The following is a 20692-nucleotide window of genomic DNA, read 5'->3' as shown; positions in this document are numbered from 1 at the left end:
TATCCAAAATAATAATTTCAGTGAGGAAGTACTGGTTACTCTGAAACTTAGCTTTTTTTTTTTCCACTACCACACCCAAACACAGGCACTTCTCAGCATACAAATGATGGCAGAAGCAGGGCACAGAGCACTCCAAACTAAACAGGTACATCATACACACACGGAGAGACACTTGGGGTTCCCTTAATTCAAAGCCTGCAAGAACAATTTTGCCTTAGTCTTGCTGGGTTAAGTGCTTGGTAAGAATATTTAACACCAGTGCCCAAACACAGGGAAAGCTATATGCTTAGGGAAATGAAGAATTAAATGAATGGAAAACCAGCCAGCATTATTCCAAAGAAAAGTGTCCACAGAAGTAGTTATACCAGTACACTAATAGTAGGACAATTGTAACACTGTAATAACATCAGTACATTTCCTGAGTCTTGCTGCAGAGAAGCAGAACTTGTCTTAGTTTTAGAAAGGCTTGTCAGCATCCTTCTTTCCAAGGAAACACTCCAAGTACTTCCTCTTCAGAGGAACAGCTCACAGCAGAGGTTTCATTTGGCAATTTTGCAGTATTAATTTTAGGCCAAGGCGACTCAGACAAGCAGAAGGTAAACTTCACCTAATTGAACCAACACTGTCACAAGTTATCTGTCTCAGAAAACAAATAATTTGTTGTGAAGGAAGGCTCTGCTAGGTCACCCCACCCCTAAAAGCTCAGCTACCCCAAGAGCAGCACAACCAGACTGGTGTTTTGACTGACTGGCTTAATTAACAATACATGCCACACACCAAACATGTACAGCAAATCCTGCTTCCAAAGGATGCTAAGGTTTTTGGTTTTTTTTAAATGCCATTAGAGAAAGCCTAGCTTACACTTCAGAACACAATAAAAAAAAAAGTGTTAAAACTTTATGATAGCATACTCATAATTTTGTCTTTCTTTGTTTGTCTTTGACAACATCTTTGTGCTTATGGTTAAATTACCAAAATGAGACACAGAAAACATAGAAGTTACATATATTTTGGGGGTTATAAAGCTCTGTTAGCTTTCCCACTGTGGTGACCTGTAGCACAGTTTGTTTCAATCAGGAAGCTGCACAGGAAAGAGCCAAGCTCTTCCCAGCAGCAGCTTTATAGCTCTTTGAGCCTCTTCCCTCACCACCCGCCTTAAGCAACAATGTGCTTTATGCAACTGCAAGGAAACCACTCGGTTACGCCGTGACACGGATCCCGACATCGTGAGGCCTTTCCGTGCGTGTCCTTAGCTGTCACCTCGGACTCCCGCACGCTCCCTGCTCTGCCCTCACCATGGAGGCCACTAAACGCACTTTGCCCCCGATTTCATATGCAGACAAGCGCCACGCGGACGTACATCCGCCGCCCGGCCCGCTCGACACCTGCGCTAACAGGAGGCAGGACAGGACCATCCCCCCTTTTGTGTCTCCGCGTCCCAAGGGGAGCTGCCGGCCCTTCCCCAGGGTCCCACCCCGGCCCCATCCACACCCCAGCCCGCACCCTCCCAGGGGGGATTTAAACCAAAACCCGGAAGCCTACCCTGACGGCGCGGTGCACGCCGGGAGCTGTAGTCCCAGCTCACCAGCGGCCGTCCTGCCTTTGAGTGGCGTGGGCCGGGGCGGGGAAACCACGAGTCCCGTGAGCCTCTGCGGCGGGGGGGGCTGGCGTTTGAACCGGCGGCGTTGTTGTTGACGCCATATTGCTGGTGCGGGGGTTACGGCCGGGAGCGCCATCGCCGCCGCCATCGCCGCCGCCCGGGCCCTGCCATCGCCATCGCCCCGCATCGGCCGTCCCGCACCGCGCACCTGGGACCGGCACCGCGTCTCTCGGCACTGCTCGTATCCCGCCACCGGCCGCGGGCGGAATTTGTCCCGGCCGGGCAGGGCGGAGCGGGCGAGGAGAGCGGAGATCCAGCTGGACTGAACCGGGGTTGCTGCTGCCGCTGCCGGGGCCGCTCCCTAGAGAGAGGCCGGCGGGGAGGCGGCGGAGGCGGCCCTGACGCAGCCGCCCCCTCCTTTCCCTTCCCTCCCCCCCAGCCCACTCCAGACAGCGGGGAAGACGCCTCTGGGCAGGGCCGGCTGCTGCTGTCTCCACCGCTGCCCCTCGCTCCGAGCCCCCTTGGCCGCTCCGCGCCATGGCTTGCGGCGCCACTTTGAAAAGGACTCTGGATTTCGACCCTCTCTTGAGCCCGGCGTCCCCGAAGCGAAGGCGATGTGCGCCATTGTCAGCCCCGGCCTCAGCCGCCTCCTCCTCCTTCGCCGCCGCTGCCTCCTCCCCGCAGAAATACCTGCGCATGGAGCCCTCGCCCTTCGGAGAGGTGTCCTCCCGGCTCACCACAGGTGAGGGACGCGGCGCTCCTTGCGCCCGGCAGCCCCCCCGGGGGTATTTCGGCAGGGAGGGGGCCGGGAAGGCGGCCGGGAAGCGGGGAGGAGGAGGAGGAAGGGGGGGGGTTGGGTGGGTCTGGCGTCCCCCTCCAGCCATTTTCTGCCGGGCTGTGCGGCTGGCAGCGGCCGGGGCGATCCCTGTTCGGCTTGGCACCGAGAGACACAATAGAAATGGCCGTTTGCAGCAGTAGAGGAGGGGGAGGAGGAGGAGGGACGGGGAGGAAGAAGGGGGGGCGGGTTGAGCCGATGCGGGCGGGTGGCCATAGGAAAGGGGTCGGTGAAGGCGGGGGAGTGAGATGAGACTGGAGAAAGGGACCCGAGCGGCGTGGGGGTGTTGTTGGGGGGAAGCTCGATCCTAGGAAAGGAGAAGGCCGGCTTTTTTTTTTTTCCTTCCTTTTTTTTTTTTTTTTTTTTTTTTTTTTTTTTTTTCCCTCCTTGTTCCACGGGTGCTTGGATGTGGCAAAGAGAGCCGCAGGGGCGAGTCGAGCTGCGGAAACGCTGGGGGCGGCAGGGGACAGGGAGGGGTGTGACCGGGCTGGGGTCGGGAGTCGGCGGGGCCCCAGTCGATCCCTTCCTCGCAGCCATTATCGGTGGGTCGAGGCGGCGGCACCTCCTCCCGTTGCTCAGACATCGGGGGAGGGCGAGGGGGGCAGGGCGGGGAGGCCGGCCTGTCATCCATCACCCGCAAAACGCCAGTGGGAAAAGGCAAAAGCGAATAAAACAAAGGGGTAATCCCGCTTCCCAGCTCCTTAATACGGGCTATCGTCCCGGGTAACCCATTCTGTGGTATCCTTAAAAGTTCCCTAGGAAACCCGAGTGTTTAAAGCGGTTGTGTGCAAGGGTGAGAGTTGCCTTTAGGGCAGATAAAATGGAATCGGGCGGTCTCCTGCTCTCGTCTGGGAGACGCGGGGCAAGAACGAAACCCTTTTACATTCTTAAGGTGCGAGAGATGAGTCAACTGGCGGCCCTAAAAGCTCGAGGTCTGCTTGTGTAATGGTTGTCAATTAAAAATCGACTCGAGTTCTTTTTAGCAGCGAGTAGGGAGAGAAGAAAGGAAGGAATCTTGGTTGGGCACGAAGGATTGATTGGCCCGTGCCACGCTTAGTCCAGCGGGCAGCTTCCAGCAGTGCACTCAGGGACGGTGCAGCTCGCGGCCATGAGCGGCTGTAGCGCCGAGGTATGGATGTACCCGTGTCCTTTGTGTGCAGGGAAAAGCCCTCTGCAGTTGTTGCAGTAGAATTCCTTCCGCTGTTGTGTTTGGTACTCCCTTTTATAACGCAAGTTGGCTCCAGGTTACCAGGCACTAAGTTTGAATGTTCAAATTGCCATCTACACGTAGGACAGTACCTTGTTTCAATATTCTTAGTTCGGAAAACGGTACAGTACAATACATTTTTTTTAGGGCTTTTAATGAAATAATAAAAAATGTCTAAGGAGGAAATATAGAGGGCATACAGAGTAAAACTTGGCATCAGTGCCTTGATATTTTTTTGAACCTCTAGGAAAGGATCTTGAATGAGTCAGCGGTCTGGGATGAGAGTTGTGATGGATGGCACTCCCTGGTACAGCGAGGCATTGCATGTACTTTGAAATAGATATTTAAAATCAGACCTAATTTAATTCTTTTAGAGGATAAGTATTGCTTCTTTGCAGTGATTTCTTCTGATTTCTTTGGGGTTTGGAGAGCTTAGGCTATGAATATTTAACATAAATATTGTCTGGCCAGTAAATGTGTGTTGCTGAAAGGAGGCAAATCAATAAAATTTTCAGAAGAGACAGCCTAGAGCAGTATTTGAGGTAATACCTAAGCTTCTACTCTAACCATTCTGTAGGGCTTAAAAACTGAAATGTTACTGAAGTTGACCAAATACAGGCCTCTTTGTCTCCTGAGAAAATCAGAGGTGCAGGTGGTAATCCATGTGAAAAGGTGATTGATGTACGGACAAGGGCGTATTTTATGTGTAAAAAATGTGTTTAATAAAATGAAGAGTGAATGACAGTAAATCAAAATGTCTCCTACAGCACTTGAATACTTTTAAGCAAAACGTGAAACATTTATAAGTTGTTCACGTTTACATGGGTTTTGCTTAAAAGCTCCCTCTGTGGTTTCCGTTACAGAAAAAAAATGTTTATACCGTGCTGGTATAAATGCATCTGTTAATCAGCTTGCTTAGCTTTAAATTTCAGTTGAATTTGGTGGTATTGTCACATTGTACATATTTCATTTCGACCCTCACTAAGCAAAATAGAGCTCATAATTTTAAAGAGGCCTGTGGAAAGGTGTGTGATTCATCTAATTTTGTAAATGTACCTGTGAACTAATAGTTTGCATTTTTCCTGGTAGTCACTTGGAAGAATCAGATGGTTTATTCTAGGGCTCTGACTTAGGTTGAGGCCTATTGTGCTGCAGAAATATATATTGCGTTCCATTAACTCTAAAATGAGTTCACATGATCATTTCTGATGCAGATGTCTGCGTTAGGGTCAGATAAATCTTGCTGTATGTGTGAAAAGAATTCCAGTCCGATTTAAAAAGTGTTACCAAGTCACCATTTTGTGTTAGTTTTTGTGTTGGGAAATTTATTAACAGCCAGCATTCATTTGACTTGACTTGGGCTTTTCTCTGCCTGTTAGTGTAATCCTTAGATTTCCAGCACTTAAAAAGCGTCTGTCTGAATTTTGTGTAATGAAAATTAATGTTCATATGAAATCAGAGCTCTGGGTATAAAGGACCTGATGCTTAGACTTTGAGTTCATGCTTAAACATTTTTCTGCTATCTGATACTTTGACCTGGTAGTGTTTAACTTCACACAGCGGAGACCATATCAGCGCCAGGACTTCTTACCACATCGTTCCTCATTTCAGAAATGAATTATCTGGAGGTAGAATGTAGATTGATTGAGGGCTGCGTGGGGAGCTGAGAATACAGTGTAGTAGTCAGATGAGAAAACAGCTGTCTGTGTAGAGTGGTCATAGACAAATAACCAATGTCTGTTTGAGAGAGGATAGGCTTATTCAAGATGAAATCTATCTCTCACAAGAGTGTTTTAATATTTTGTGGTTATTTGAACAGCTGTTAGGTCACTTCCAGTTTCTCGGTGAATTTGGCAGCCAAAATGTAATTGTGGCTTTACAGTCTGTACTTTCTGTGGAATTGTGCTTACTGGCTTGAGCCATATTCATGAGTGTGTTTGCTAATTTTCGAATAGCGCCATTTGCATGTAGAATGATGTTTTTAAAACTGTGTTCACTATGAGCAGTGGAGAGAATACCTGCCTGGAGTAAAACTGGTTTAGTTTTGAAAGAGTGGCTCCTGTTAAATAGCTTTCTACTGCTTGAATACTACAGATGAATTTTGGTTTCATAGAAGTCCTAGCTATAAATGAGACTGTTCTGTGTAATCAAAATAACTGCACCTGGGTCTGGATGCTGCCTGTATGTTATGCGTACACTTGTTGGGTTTCCTGTGAAGTCCATAGGATGCTTTTCTGTTTCAAAGCTGTTAAATGAATTCAAGGGTGAAAGGAGAAAATATTGTCAGTATTTCTCTGTTGGATGTTCTGGAACCATTGCTTGCAGTTTTACCCAGATTAAAGATTGTTTGGGAGTGGGGAGAAAAAAATAAAAAACTACACTTAAATTTTTTAAATTCATAGGCAGGTTGGTTGTTGAAAGCCTGCATGTCTGGACATTTTTGAGACTGAAGCTGCAGTGGGAAATACAGTTGAAAGAAATTGGGGGGACAGAAGGGAGAAATAATGTTGATTTTTGGGATTTAAATCTCCTAATTCGTGGTACATAGAAACACTGAAGACAGACTGAGATGGCAAGTTTTTTTTCCACACTTCATCTTAAAACCAGAGGTTAACTTGAGAGACCTCTGTGCAGTCAAAAAGGATGAAATAATTTAAAAGTCCACCGACTTCAGCACATGCAGTTTTTCCTCCATCTGAAACATTCATCTGCTTCAACACTTCCCCAGCAACTAACTCATCTTGCAAACTAAAAACTGGAGTGGGTGAAGCTGTTGAGAACAGGCCTCTCGTGAGGGACTCTTGACAAACAGAAGGTAGATAAATTTGTGTTTAGAATGTCCTTTTTCCTTCACAGAAAAGTCTGGAAAGAGATTGATGTAATTGACACAGTTTTTCAAAGTTAATGTTAGAAAATGTCTTTGACCTTTCTGAATAGGAGGAACTCTTAGTCTTCCCTGTGGGCTGTCCTCCTACGACCTTTGAGTTGCCCTCTTGAGCACACTGAACTACTTCTGTCTGAAACTTGGTCAGGCAATGGCCAAGCATAGGTTTGGCTTTTAAATGAACAGATCCAGTGGCTTTGGAATGTGACATATTAGTAGTGCTGCATCTCTTTCTGCTTGATTTCTGTTTTGTTAACTTACCCACATGTGTATTTATTGCTAAATTGTCTTAGAGAAATGCCAAGTTTCTCATTACGCTCCAGTATTGCAGAAATCATTAGGATTTTAAAAACCAAAACATTCCCACCCCTTAAAAAAAGTCACGTAATGGTTGCATGGACTTCATAATTTAATTTATATGAGAAATTTCTGTATAGATGCCTGTGGTGACTATAAATGTTAAATACCCTTGGTTGTAGATGTCATAAAGTGTTGAAGCCGTTTTTTTTTTTTTTGTTTCAACGGCAAGTCTGAGAAATGCAGTGTGACAATTTTTTATGTGAAGGGAAAGATCTAATTGCTGTGTCTAATACATTTTGCATTGCTTGATTTATTTTTCATTCCTCAATCCCTTGATCGGGTGAACTGGGACTTCCTGAAATAATATATTTGCGGAATGAGCTAATGCATATGTGAACATCCAGCTTATGGGAGAACCAGAACTTTTGTCAGCCTGAAACCTGGAGTAACTGGATCTCCTGAGGTGGCCTGCTCTGTGCCCCAGTCTGTGACAAGCTGCTTGCGTCCCTTCTGTAGCTATAGCCAGTGGCTATGAGGTGTCGGCACATACCCGTTATCAGCGTTTTCTCTCTGGCTTAGAGCATCCTCCTGTGAGGGGGAGCCTGGTTTCCACAAGTACACGTTCTGTTACTAACCTCTTAGCGTGCCTAATTGAGAAGCATAAGTGGAGTGGTTGACATCTGAGACCAAAGCAAGAGAGTAAGAAGAATATTTGGATTGTTGTAATTGTAAATCTTTGCCAGGGTTCCCTGTTTAATTAGAAAAAAACACTGAGGAATACCTTTATCCATTGCTCTGCTGCAGTGCTGCCTTTAGGGGAATCTGGCATCTTAAAATTAACTTTGTATGTCAGTAGTCTGGTGGGGAGACCAAATGTAGGAATGTGGTAACATCATCTAGGTGTTGAATAAGGTTAAAGGCCCAGTGGAAATGTTATATGTTAATTTGAACTAGGATAGTGGAGCAATTTTGCTTTAACAGTAACCGAAATCCCTAAAGATGTATGCCACTGACATCAGGATAGCATTTGATCGATTACTTAGAAGAAATCTCAGGCATGGTTCAAGTTTGAATGCATACATTGAATGGTAACATTGCCAGCTGAAACCTGAGCTAAAGGTTCCATTTCAGGCCTGGAAGACTGCTGATTTGATTTCAGCTCACTGAGTCACCTTCCTGTGTGTTTTGCTGAATTTTCCTTTAGCTAAATGAGAGAAGTCAGGAATTGTGATGAGAGATTGATAGTTTAAAAATCAAACCCAAAGAAGAAAGTCCTTCAGGTGAAGCAATCAGCACCTTCATAGTTGATAAGCAGTTGTTAAAATGAAGAAAATAATTGTTTGCCTTTTAAACTTTCAAAGTTGAACTGCTGTTTCCTTTATATAAAACTTGTAGGTAATTACAGGTCAGGGTGAAGTAATTAGATGGCAGAATTTTGAAAAATACTAATTTGACTTATCATGAATTAAAGAAAGTGGGAAGACTGCATCTCTCCTTGGAAATGAATATTTGGCTTTGCAATCCATTAGTGTGACAATTATATTTCAGACATCAAACTTGAAGTCTAATTTACCCTGTTCATATTTCATCCTCTCTTCCTTTGGAAATCTTTGTTCTTCAAATGGCATCTCAGGTTCTGAAAGATCTTAATGCAGAATTTAAAGAACCTGTGTACTCAACTTTATGCTCTCAGTACACAGCTCTGGATAAAAAAAAGTGTATCCATGTATTTCATTGTATTCTGGTATATTTGACTGAATCCCTGATGCCTTTGGTGGTTATGGTGAGACGATAGCAGTTTTCATTTGTCATTCTTGATCTTAGCCTTGAACCTGAAGGAGAAGAGGGGCATAAAACAGATTATTGTGTAACTGGTAGAGATTCATAGTCACGTTGAATTTGAAATGCTATTTATGAAGTACTAATAATTCATTTTGGTGTGTTAGCAGTGTGGCTTTTTTCTGCTGCTACACCATATTCTCAAGTCTGATTTTCACTTTCGGCACCTCTGCCTGGTGTTTCCTGTTAAATAGCTCTGTGCCTTCAGAGGCATCTCTAACCAGTAAAAACCACTGAGCACAGAGGGCAGACTGATATTACGAAGAAACTGAGGATAGGCCACAGTGATGTGTATTGCATCACATTAAATATGTTCCTTTTGTAATGTCAGATCAAATAATTGTCTGATGTACAATACCTGATTTAAACTTCAGTTGTATGTTCAAGGTGGATGAAAGCTTTTATTTAAAATATCTAATAAGTTGTGGTATATGTGATGCAAGTTCTCACTTAAATTTTATAGTCTTAGAGAAGGTGATAAGTTTTATAGTCTTAGAGAAGGTGATAGTAGATTTTCTTTAATGAGTGTACTTTCAGATTTTAAGTTTTTTGTATATAAAACAGTTTGTTAATTGAAATGCATGTAATTGTTTTAAAGGACAGTTTGGGCCTCTGCACTGAGGCGCATAAAAAAAACTGTGCTGTGTTTGACACCAGTTCAGTGCACATTTTAAGTCAGTTGTGCACTGCAGAAAGAACAGTCAGAACTAATTGGAAGCCAGAGAAGTTAAAAAAATGAACTTGAAAAAGCAGGAAGGTTTTGGAAGCAAAAAGTAGGTTGGATCTACTTATTCTAAGCTTTGTTTAACTGGGTCAGAGTTTTAAAATTCTTTACAGATAGAGATGTCTGCTGTATAGGTGGTGTTCAGAAGTTGCCTGGTTTGCACTACCTTAATATTTTGTGGCTTCTTGCAAGTGCAGAGATGCTGTAAAAATGTTGTTAATATATTTGTGTGGAATTAAAAAACAGAATAGTAAATGGGAGAAGTAACTTGGTGCACTTAAGCAGTTTTTCTTACAGTACTAGATTATTTTAATTTGGCATTCAGATTTTCATTTAAAATGAGTCATAAATGTTTGCAGGCTTACATTTCAGTTCACAGTGAAGTAGTTTTAAGTCTGAGATTTTATGCTACTGTAGGTTAATAAGAATGTCTGTTTAGTCTTTGCTGTTATAAAAATGTGCCTGCTTTATTTGAAATATTCCTGGTCTCATCATTCATGTGAGATGTCAGTGAAAGTTTGCTGCTGTGTTAAACTTGCATTTTTTGACGGTTAATCTCTTTTATAAGTGGTGGAAATTGGGAAGTATGAGATCATTCAGTCTCCTTGCCTGATATCAGCAAGGTACTAAGGATGCCTTGCAGTCCAATTCTCTGCGCTGAGCAGTGGTGCCTTAAGTCTTCTAAGTTAGTCTGAATGGAGAAATACCATTTACCAAACCAGGTTATGGGCATGCTTAGCAAGTGTTCAGTCAGTGCTTAACATTTCAGGTTTTTTTTTTCTCCTCCTTGCAATTTGCAGTGTAAGTCAGTGTCATGTTTAAATAGTCCTTTCTCTTAAACTTTGCTTTGTTCTGTACCTTCAGCTGCAGTCATATAATGATAACTGTTAATTTGATTTTGTCAGGGTGGGGATCTCCCAGATCTGTCAGTAGTGTTTCTTGAGATTTTTGATTTTCACGGTAAGATTTGAAGGTGGCAGTTTTAAAAGTGTTGCCAAATTAGAATTAGATGAAATTGCTGTAATATCATTGAGACTTCTTGTCCACAATTAAGTATAATTTAGAATAGAGTCGTGTATCTTTGCTGCACAAATCTTGATTTTCTATCCTAGTTGTTACTGTTTTCCCAAAGTCCACACCTGATTTCTCTGCCTCTCCATGTTCCCCCACACACTCCTCCATGCTTTTGCTCCTTCTATCCTGGCTGGTATTTTCACATTTTCTCTAAATTATTCCTTGTTTAATTCCTAGGTTTTGTTAGGACTGAAGGAGATGTGGCATGTGATTATTGATTTAACTCTTGCAGTTTCATCAGTTGACCAGAGTCTGTTTACTTTTTTTGTCCTTAATGATTTTGGTGGTTTATGTGGTTTGAGAATGTTTCTGCAAAAGATGAAAGGAGAACTGTAGAAAATATTTTTATTCAAGTTGTTACACCTGAAATTTGGCTGATTTTTTTTTTTTTTTTTGCAGTTTACATGGAGTTCAGAAAGTATGGCCAGGACAAAGTAGTCATGGTCATGGTCTGTTATGTTCTTCAGTTAATACAAATGCAGTGTGAATATGTGCAGTCATGTTTCTCGTAGTGTAAACATGCTTTAGGACAGATGATCATGTGGGCTAATTTTGTTCCCATTCAGAATTATGCAGTATCACTGGAGCCAGAATAGCACTTGATTTTGAGGAGAAGTATTGTTCTGCCACCATAATGCCATTGAGTGTAAATATTGTTAGGCCATTCTCTGAGTGATGTGTGATCAGCTCTGCATGGGATTCTCTTTAATTCTGGAAGCCCGGCTGCATCTTGGTTTAACATGATTTATGTACTTTGGTACTGTACAGGAATGTTTGTATCTTGTCCTACAGAAAGTATGAATCCTCCATCCCCCCACACCACTTTCTTGTGGTTTCTTCTCTTAATTTTCCTGCTGTGCTTTTTTATTACTGTTTTATTACTCTCTTCTGCATTTGCTGCTTCTCTGAACCATATTACTGACCTCCCATTAGAGAGTTGAAAATTTTGCAGCTGCAGGCTTGGGACTGAAAAGCTATCAAGTCCTTAATCAATGGACAAAATCCAAGAATCCTTTGCTGACACTCCTGTTGACTCAAAACAGTTTTCTTTCTTTATAAATTGGAAATCTCTAGACTGACTCATGGAATTGAACCATGACAGTGTTTAAACATCTGAACTGAGAATTGTTTGCTTCCACTTGGTCTAGCAGAGGCTTCAGCCACTGACTGAAGAAGGTGGTAGCTGAAGTTACCTGTATCGCATGGTTCCTTACTAGAAATGTTCAGATATGGAATCTCAGTAGCATATGGATTACAAACATGGAATTCTGCTTTAAGTTTTCATGGTATTGTATTGGTAGAATGTGACAGAAATAGGAATGGTCTGAGTGGAGTCCTCTGTAACTCTGACATGATCACATGAATTTATGTGTACTTGAGTTGTCCTTGCTAAAAAGTCTGGAAGTGTTATTGGAAGCCAGTTGTGCAGGTAATTTTTTCTTGAAGCATTTGAGCATTTAAGAGTTCTCATACAGGATGAGAATCTTTGGAATTTTTTTAATGGGAAGAATGTAAAAAATAGAAAATTCCTTTTTTTTCTTGAATATTTTACGTTACTAGAGGATATGCAGTTAGGCCACTTGCAGATGAGAGCCATTTGGTATATGGAATTACAGAGAGAAGGCACACAAGATTGGTAGTTCCTGTTGCAAGGATTAGTTTTTCCCTTATGATTGTACAGTGGAGATGAGATTATTGAAGTAACTTGCTGTACTTCATTCAGTGCAATCAAGAGCTGCACTACATACTGCCATACTCCTTTAAAAGAGACTGTTGATCCATCCACTGTATTTTATTTGGATAAATTTGAGACTGTCAAAAATGTTGTGGAAGGCTTTTGTATTTTTCCTGTCAGTTTCCAACCCTTTGATATTGTAACAATAGGTGCTTAATGCATACTGTCTAAATTGTGTGTTCCTCTTCACTGTGCTGCCTGTAGGACAGCCTACAGAGAGGAATGGCAGTTCATGTGGATGTTTTATTCTTGAGTGTCCTGTTACTCTTAACTCTGAGTGATAAATGCTGTGTGGGAGTGAAAGATTAAATATATGAAGAGAAGATAATTAATACCAGTATAAGTTTTATAGTCAGATTTTTATCCATGCACATTGTATCATTCCTAAATTTTAGGATGCTGGGATTTTTTGTTAGTGGTACTCTGGTGCCAATATTTGACCTTAAATAAGAATATTTCTGCTAGTGTTCTCCTGGTGAAAACAGCCTGGGTTACCATTCTTTTAATTAGTTTAATGGTTTTATGTCTTAGGTAAGACATTGTTGTTGCAGGTCATGTTTTAAGAGTGTGTCTATCCTTTATCATCTGCTGTTTATCTACAGCATTTGATGTTTTGTTTGAGTGGAAATCAAGCGAAATCGGTGAAATGCGAAGATAATTATTTTAGTTTTTTCTTTTTTTTTCCCTTGTTTTCTCTTTTTAGAACAAATTCTGTACAACATAAAACAGGAGTACAAACGCATGCAGAAGAGAAGACATTTAGAAAATAGCTTCCAGCAGACAGATCCTTGTTGTTCTACTGATGCACAGCCACATGCATTTCTCCTCACTGGACCAGCTTTGCCAGGTACTCAGATAATTCTGTGTAATTTTCCTGTGTTTTCTTAGACTCTGCTTGTGTGAACAACTTTTTCTAGTTACTTGGTGGTTTATGGCACCTTCTCACCAGTTACTGTTGGTTTTTTGGCCATAAATTGCGTGTAATTCTGCTATATTCTGTTATTCTGTCAGATTCCATTTGATTAAATAGTTCTCCCAGTTACCTGTTGTGTTCTGACACATTCCCACTAGTTACTGCTGCTTTTTTTGGCAATAGCAGTATTGGTCTGGAAGATGGCAGCTTTGCATTTTAAAAATTGGTCGGACAAAGCCCTGGCTTTGTTTCAGGAGACCAACCTGCCTGCTGTGTCACTGATAGTGTTATGGGCTTTTGCAAAGCAGCTGTCTCGGCACCAATATACTGTACTGTAATTTTTATATCAAATAGAAGCTTAAAATTGTACATGGCGACTGCCATGTACATGGTGTTCACAGTGTTTGTGTGATGTTCTTGGGGTTTTGATGGCTGTGTGTGTTGTCCATTGCAGATGTCTTCCTTTTTGAGCATCCAGTTCTGCTTCAGTAGTAATTAGGAGGATTAAATAGCAGAGAAAATCTTCTTCAAATGTTTTGTAAAGTTCCTTTAATGTAAAAGGTGTGAAAAAACCTGATTATGAAAAGCTGGTTCTGATCTTCTTGTAACTGTAAATTGGTATGCCCAAATATTTACTCTTAGGTACTTCATCTGCAGCATCATCACCATTGAAAAAAGAACAGCCCCTGTTTACTCTCAGACAAGTTGGAATGATCTGTGAACGTTTGCTGAAAGAACGTGAAGAGAAAATCCGTGAAGAGTATGAAGAAATTTTGACCACAAAACTTGCAGGTATCTTACATTTCAGAATAATATACATCAGAGTGATTTTGAAAGCTTAAAACTTCTCTTATTTTTGTTACAGTGTATGTTTATTTCTGACCTAATTTGATGAAGGAATGTGGTTGCATACATGACAGAAAAAATGATGTTTACTCCCTTTGATAGGTTTTTTCCTTCTATGCTGGTTTGGATAGAAAGTATGACTCTTTGTTATTACTGCTCAGTGAAGACAGTGGTTTTATTTTAGTTAGAACTTTCTCTTGCTATTCTATCTGAATTGACAGGTTGGGGTTTTTTTTGGTTTTTTTTTTTTTTTTTCCTTCAGAAAGACTGCCTTTAGAGCTCTTTTTGAAGGACTGTTTTTTTTTGTTTTGTTTTTTTCCTGCCTGGGAACTGACTTCCTTTTTCTGGAATTTGGCAGGATGACAGTACCTAAGATTCTCCTTTCTCTTCCCAGTACTTAGCATTACACTGCTGCCAGCAGTGTTTGGTATCTGCTTGAGTCAGTTCAACTGTTTTTCTGATGCTCCATGTTGAATTCTTGTATTTTACAACTCAGCTGAAGTTCTTGGCACCTGATGCCAGCTTATCTTTACATAAAGATCTTGCTAATGTCAGCATTGTAAATATGACCTTCCTTCAGTTTTTGAGATCCTTTACTTCTAAACCTCTTGCTAGTATTTGAGCACCTAAATTCTTGTGCATTCAGAGGTAGGTGCTTTCACAGTATGATTTGGAGTCTAATTTAATATTTAGTGTGATGAAAATGAAAATCTGAGCACACTGTTCTGCAGATGTGCTTTTGAATACGTACAGCTGTTCTGCTTCCTACCTGAAAACATATCAGAATTAAAGTTGGCAGGTCTCTTCAGGTGGGATTAAAACCCATTACAGGCATGCATATGCAGAGAGTCACCAGGCTTGTGGGTTGCCTGTGATAGTATTGTCTCTGCACCCGAGATCCTGTTCATGTTCTGCACCTGCTGATCTGCCATTTCTGTGTAAGAAATTGCTATAGTTCGATGTCCCTCTTAAATCTACATCTATTTAAAACTATAACTAAAACCATGAGTACTTCTGCTGCTTTGAGCTTGGTGTTCCATTTCAGTATTGTTCTTTTTAACCTGCTTCAGCCTGATGAATTAGGACTCTATTGAACTTTTTCTTCTAATTTATGTATGTTAGGAATTGGGTCATTTCTTGTCTTAAGTTCATTTCATTCAGCAGGGTTCATAACCATTTGAAGACCAGATAGATTTACATTTGTTCCAGACATTTTTGGAGTACAAGCTTGTAGTTCTTTACAAATAGGAAGCCCCTCTGTCACATTCCTTACATGTGCTCTGTCTCTCAGTCCCAAAAGGAGCATTGTTGGGGTTGGTTTTGAGAAAGGGAGGAGATAGAATTCAATCTGGGAATTGTGGTTTACTTGTTCTTACCATGATGCTCACCAGAAGAGCAATTAGGAAGATCATGTTACTGCATCACATATATTAAGCCAGTAATACATTTTCAACATTATACGAGAATTTAAAGACTGGAAAAAGAATTTAGAAATTCCCTGCGTGGAAGGCCAGCTATGGTTGTCTGCTGACAGGATGGTTATATCTTTTTCTAAACTTTGTGTGGTAAGGTGATGCTCCTTGTTACAAAAGTGAAGTCAAAGGAAATGTAACTGGAAATTCCGTAATAAATCTCAGTTGAATAGCTTCTTTCAAGTGACTTAACTGAATGTTTGCATCTTGGGTATTTTCTGAATCAAGAGTTGTCATGTAGGTAGTTAGCCAGATACTGCCTATTCTTTCTTTCTTCCATGTTCTTTGCAAGCAGAGTTGCTTTCCATGCAGAATAAATGTTTGGTAAATGGAAAACTCAGATCATTGTAATGCCTTGATTTCTCTCCCTGCCTCTGTTACCTGCAACTGCTGTGTTAGTGCAAACTTGGTTTTGCAAGAGCCTTAGCAAAATACTAGCTTGAAAGGTTTTAAAGAATCTCTGAAAAACAGCCTTTTATAGTATTGCAATTGTTATTTGTGCTCATGTCATTTAGCCACCTGACCTTAAAATAGTTAGGATGTATGTGAAACAGTGATGTAAGTATTTGTGCAGTATTCACTTAAACGATTCTCAAGTAGTTAACTGTAGGCTGCTCCTACCTTTGGATTGCTTAACTTCTGAAACTGAATGTCATAAGAACCGGGATTTTTAGTAACTGGATTTTTAAAAAAATTGCAAAGCCATAGTTCTAACTAAGATGATGTCACAAAGCAGCTGTGTATGCTGACTTCCGCCTTAATAGAAGAACATTTGCAAGTCTGATTCTGGCCTTTAATACATAATTTTAGGGAAAATTCTGGTTGGTGTTACTTTTTTAAATGGTTTCAGTGCACTAGATCCTTCAGTGTGCTCTTTGTGTTATTTTGTTGTTTGGCTGAAGTCCTCGCATGGCTGCTGAAAAGCCGCTGGTCAGAACTGCAGTGAAACGGGTCCTGCTTGTGGGCAGAGGGGAGCTGGCCACCGTGACCGCAGGCCCCCTTGGTCAGGGATGAATGTCCTTAGATCTTTGGGTCTGCTCCGTACTTTGGGCTGCTGCTGCACTGCTTGCTGATTACTGATACCCTGTTTACTTCAAAGGTGAAGCTCATCCCTGCAAGAGGATGGGACTTTATTGGGGCAAACCTGTGGGACTAGGAACTACTACAAATCTAACTGCATTTTTGGTTGAAGATTGCCTTCTTTGACCTTGCCCTTTTCTAAGAACACCCCACATTGCTGCACATGTATTTTTCCACAAGGGAGGAAGGGGAATGGAGAGGAGCGGCATCTGGTAGATATTACTCTCCTTGTTCAATTTCCTAATTCTGAAAGGTGATATCCTCCTGATGAGTGCAGTATTAAAACTGAATAAAATATTGCAAATGTATTTGTATGTATGTGTGAATAGAAAGAATAACCTTTCTGGAAGATAACAATGCTTAGTTCAAAACCAAGTGTGTTTTATATCAAAATTTCATTTCAGATGACACAGTAACTGTTTTCATGCAGTCCACAGTCAACCATGTGTCTCCCATAGTAGCTGCTTCTGTGATTAGGATTGCTCAAAAGTTAGTCACTTAGATTTCATCCTTTTATTTTCTTGTTTGCTTTTGATTTTCTGGCAGTCAGCAAATGCAATTTCTAACTCTGTAGCAAATCCGTTTCCTGTACTTTTGTGTTTCCATTTCATAAAATTAATTTTCTTACATCTGGTAGTGGTAGGAGCAGACAAATTATGTTTCCAACCCTAGCACTGACCTTTATGCCATGTTTTCTACTCTGCCTCCATTATGGATCTGTAAATTCCATTTCTTCAAAAATACAGTGTGTGATACTTAGCAGGTGTGAGGTATATTGAGGTCTTTGTTATGTGCAGCATAATTCTCTTTGAGTTTACTGCCATCTTTCTCATTTACAGAAGTTTGTATGGGAGAGTCTTTTAATTAAGGGGACATTGGCTGCATTGTTCTGAAGGATAAAAAAACAAATGGCAGCTATGAAGTGTATTAAGTTATTTAAAACTACTGTTAGTTTGGGGTGTGCTTAACTTGTATGATTTCTGTGTGTAAAAATTAGCCCTGAGTATTTTTCTGCTTGATTTAAACTTAATACTCATACTTGCAATGTTTCATCCTTGCAGAACAATATGACGCATTTGTGAAGTTCACGCATGATCAGATCATGCGACGATATGGAGAACAGCCTGCCAGTTGTGAGTATCTCTTTCTTCTGTCCCTGTAGCAGCATTGCATTACCAAGTGTTCAATAATTTAAATGGCCATTGTTTGCCGTTAAGCTGCTAGGCCCCAAGGTAAAATACTCGAAATTGAGAATATGGAATATTGAGATTGAAAGGGAGGTGTGAGAGAAAATGCAGTTTGTGTTTAAAACATCTGGTTTCCCATGGCATGCTGGAGTTTAGTTTTGAAACTAGTTTTGATACTACCATAGAAGGTTTGCACAGAGCTGATACTTGTTACTGCTGTCCTTAACTCTTCTTTTTTTTCTCTCTTTCCAGATGTTTCATGAATCACACTTTTTCTGCATATGTGGGCTGCCCTATACACCCTGTTTTATTGTTGCAAGCTGTCCCAGTAAAGACTTGCAGCAATGCCATATTTTTTCCCCCCTGTGAACACAGGTTATTTCAAGCTTTTGTCAGTGGCAACCACTCTTATGCAGCAACTGGTTTTGGAGTGCTCCCTGATGTCAGTACCACCTGGATGTGGACCTTTGCTACCTGTAATAATACCAGTGGCCTCATTTGCTGTATCATTACGATTTGGCTTCTTATGTTAATAAGTTTGAAAAAGTAAAGGATTAAAGCTGGTGTTCTAGAAGTTGCCCTTCACTGGTTGTGTAAATAAAAATGTAGAATGACACTTCTGACTGAAGTTAGTGTGGTTTTCATAACTGTGCACTACAACAGAGCTGTAATCACAGTTAAGTTAGAATGTAATCCCAGGACAATTTTAAGCAAATAGCCCACAGTACTGCCTGTGAAATAGTGAAGGAGGGCATTTCTGTATTCCATGACTTTTTTGGGGGTTAAGAATGGGTTTATATGATTTCTCATTTTTGTAGTTTTTATTTATTCTATCAGTCTTTAACAAATGTTTATTGCTGCAATTTTTCAGTGTATCATTGTTTTACTGCCCTTGTAGTACTGGAATTTAGTTGGAAGAATAAAACATTTACTTCTAATCTGTTTGTTTTTAATATGCAGGTGGAACTTTTGCTGTGTATGAATAAACTTAAATCTGAGTGTTTAAATGAAAACTTTATTTACTAGCAATAGTGGGTGGGTCAGTTTTAGATCAGGAGAAGGAGGTGGATTAAAATCTCAGGTCATTCTTCAGAGGCAGAGAAATCTTCCTTAATCGGCTGTAGTGTTTCATGTTGAGGAAGCATGTTTGGTACAGAATGGACACAAAAGTGGTGATGTAACTTGCTGCAGCTGACTCGAACAGCAGCTGCACTTGCCTTCCTTCAGATTTCAGTGACACATTGAAGGAAATCTGTTAATGAGATAGAGCAGGTGCAAGTACTGCAAGCTGGAACAGTGTAGCTGTTGCAAGAGCTGAAGGTGTGTAATGCCTGTTAAGGGTTGAGAGCCTTGTTGGATGCATTCAGGTGTTGAGAGGCTGCTGCTGGCTGCTGTCTGGGCAGTGCTGGGTCTCTGAATCACTGCAAATTTCCTACATGGCAAGTCTAGATCTGTGTGTTGTGGGGTGGAAGTATTGCTACCAAAGTAATAATTTGATTATAAACTGCTGTCTTCTCTCACTTACAGTCAGCTTCTGGTTAAAGGGAAGTCTGCTCTGTGATAGATCTATGTCCCATCTCATTAACAGGGTAGTTTGAGTTGAAGCGGGTAGATGAACTTGGTAATTAGCTGATGCTTACTTATGGTATCAGAGAAACCTTGTGATGAGCTCAGCTGTTTTGGTGAACTCTTTCACTTAGGAGTGAGATTGAAGGTTCAGAATTGGACACATTGCCACAGTATCAAGTATTTTCTGCTCACTTCCCTGAAACCTGTCTTGCCTAAATATTTGGATTATTTCTACTCTTATTTTCAGAATCCCAGAAATGAGAAATCTCTGCTAGACTCCCCTCTCAGGTCTTCTGTCACTGAAGATAAAACTATCAAGGGCTGTAATTTCTGTTACTTGCCTTGAAGTCCTCAGTCCCTCTCCTTCCTGCTCCTCGCTTTTTGACCTCCTTTTATTAAGTTGCCCAGGCTAGGAAAATGACTGTTTCTAGCTGGACCACCATGCCGATTCTGGCATCCTCATACAGCTCATCAATTTCCTGTGTTCTTATATTTTCTTTTGGGATATTAAGATCTATAAATAAGTGATGTCATGCTAGCACCCAGCCACTCCTGTACTGCTCCAAATTGATGCATAGTAAGCAGTCTTGTGGCCGATGAAAAGCATGGCATGGTGAGTGCTGATGTATCACAGCTGTGGTATGCTTAATTTGTGCCTCTTTTGGAAATGAGGTTGCATTCTTTGAAATTTTTTTTTTAACCTGCTGCTTTTCTGTGTTGGACTTCAAACTGGCTCCTTTTCCTAATCTCAGTGCCAGTATCTAGAGTGATGAATCACACAGGAAAGACTTGTTCTAACAAGAGACATACTCTTCAGTAGGAAAATGGCTGGCAGCTTGATGGCTGTTGAAAAAACTAAGGAAATTGGGGTACTGTGAGGAGCTGGCTGGTGCTTGAATACCAACCTGCTTTGCAGAACCTTTTCGATGGCTTTTGAGTCAAGGAGAAATGGGTACAGTTCAGTAACTACACAGTTCTTGGCACTACAGTTTGTGGTGGCCACATGTAGAATATTTTTGCCATTTGTATGTAACTGCAGTCTTATCCAAAAGCCAGGCAAGCTGAGAACAGTTAATTGGAACTTAACAAAGTGAATCCAAAGATCTTGGTTAACCTGTTTTTAAGGTAGTGATGTATTTCTTTCTTCACAAGCAGATCTCAGTTACTGTGTACTTGAAAAGCAGCATGTACATCCTGTGTGTTGATTTTTGTGTCTAGATGTGAGAGCATATAACCATAAGATGATTCAGCAATTTTCAAAGTTGCAAAGGAAGGAGATTCAAAGCAATCTTGTGTGCTGATGTTTGAGATTTGCCTGTGTACACTTGAACAGCATGACCAGTCACAGATTCTGCTTAAAAACTTTGTTTTGTGAAAACTCTTTGTTCAAATTGGGAAGGATTTAAGCTTTCTGACTCCACAGTGGG

The 20692-nt window shown here is 41.2% G+C and overlaps 1 protein-coding gene across 2 annotated transcripts; it reads left to right on the top strand.

The window, feature by feature from the left end:
* Window positions 1-1685: 1685 nt before the first annotated feature.
* Window positions 1686-18634, top strand: AKIRIN2 (akirin 2). Of its 2 annotated transcripts, none has more exons than XM_041480348.1 (5): window positions 1686-2342; window positions 12902-13045; window positions 13769-13903; window positions 17571-17642; window positions 17949-18634. In XM_041480348.1, the coding sequence occupies exons 1-5, from the start codon at window positions 2138-2140 to the stop codon at window positions 17957-17959; spliced, it is 567 nt and encodes a 188-aa protein (XP_041336282.1). In that variant the 5' UTR covers window positions 1686-2137; the 3' UTR covers window positions 17960-18634. The 2 variants fall into 2 exon arrangements, with proteins under 2 accessions (XP_041336282.1, XP_041336281.1); XM_041480347.1 differs by having other exon boundaries at window positions 1689-2342; window positions 13754-13903.
* Window positions 18635-20692: the final 2058 nt, after the last annotated feature.

Source organism: Pyrgilauda ruficollis, unplaced genomic scaffold, assembly GCF_017590135.1.
Source record: "Pyrgilauda ruficollis isolate IOZ18807 unplaced genomic scaffold, ASM1759013v1 scaffold51, whole genome shotgun sequence".
Lineage (NCBI taxonomy): Eukaryota > Metazoa > Chordata > Aves > Passeriformes > Passeridae > Pyrgilauda > Pyrgilauda ruficollis.
This window is presented reverse-complemented; position numbering and strand designations above follow the sequence as displayed.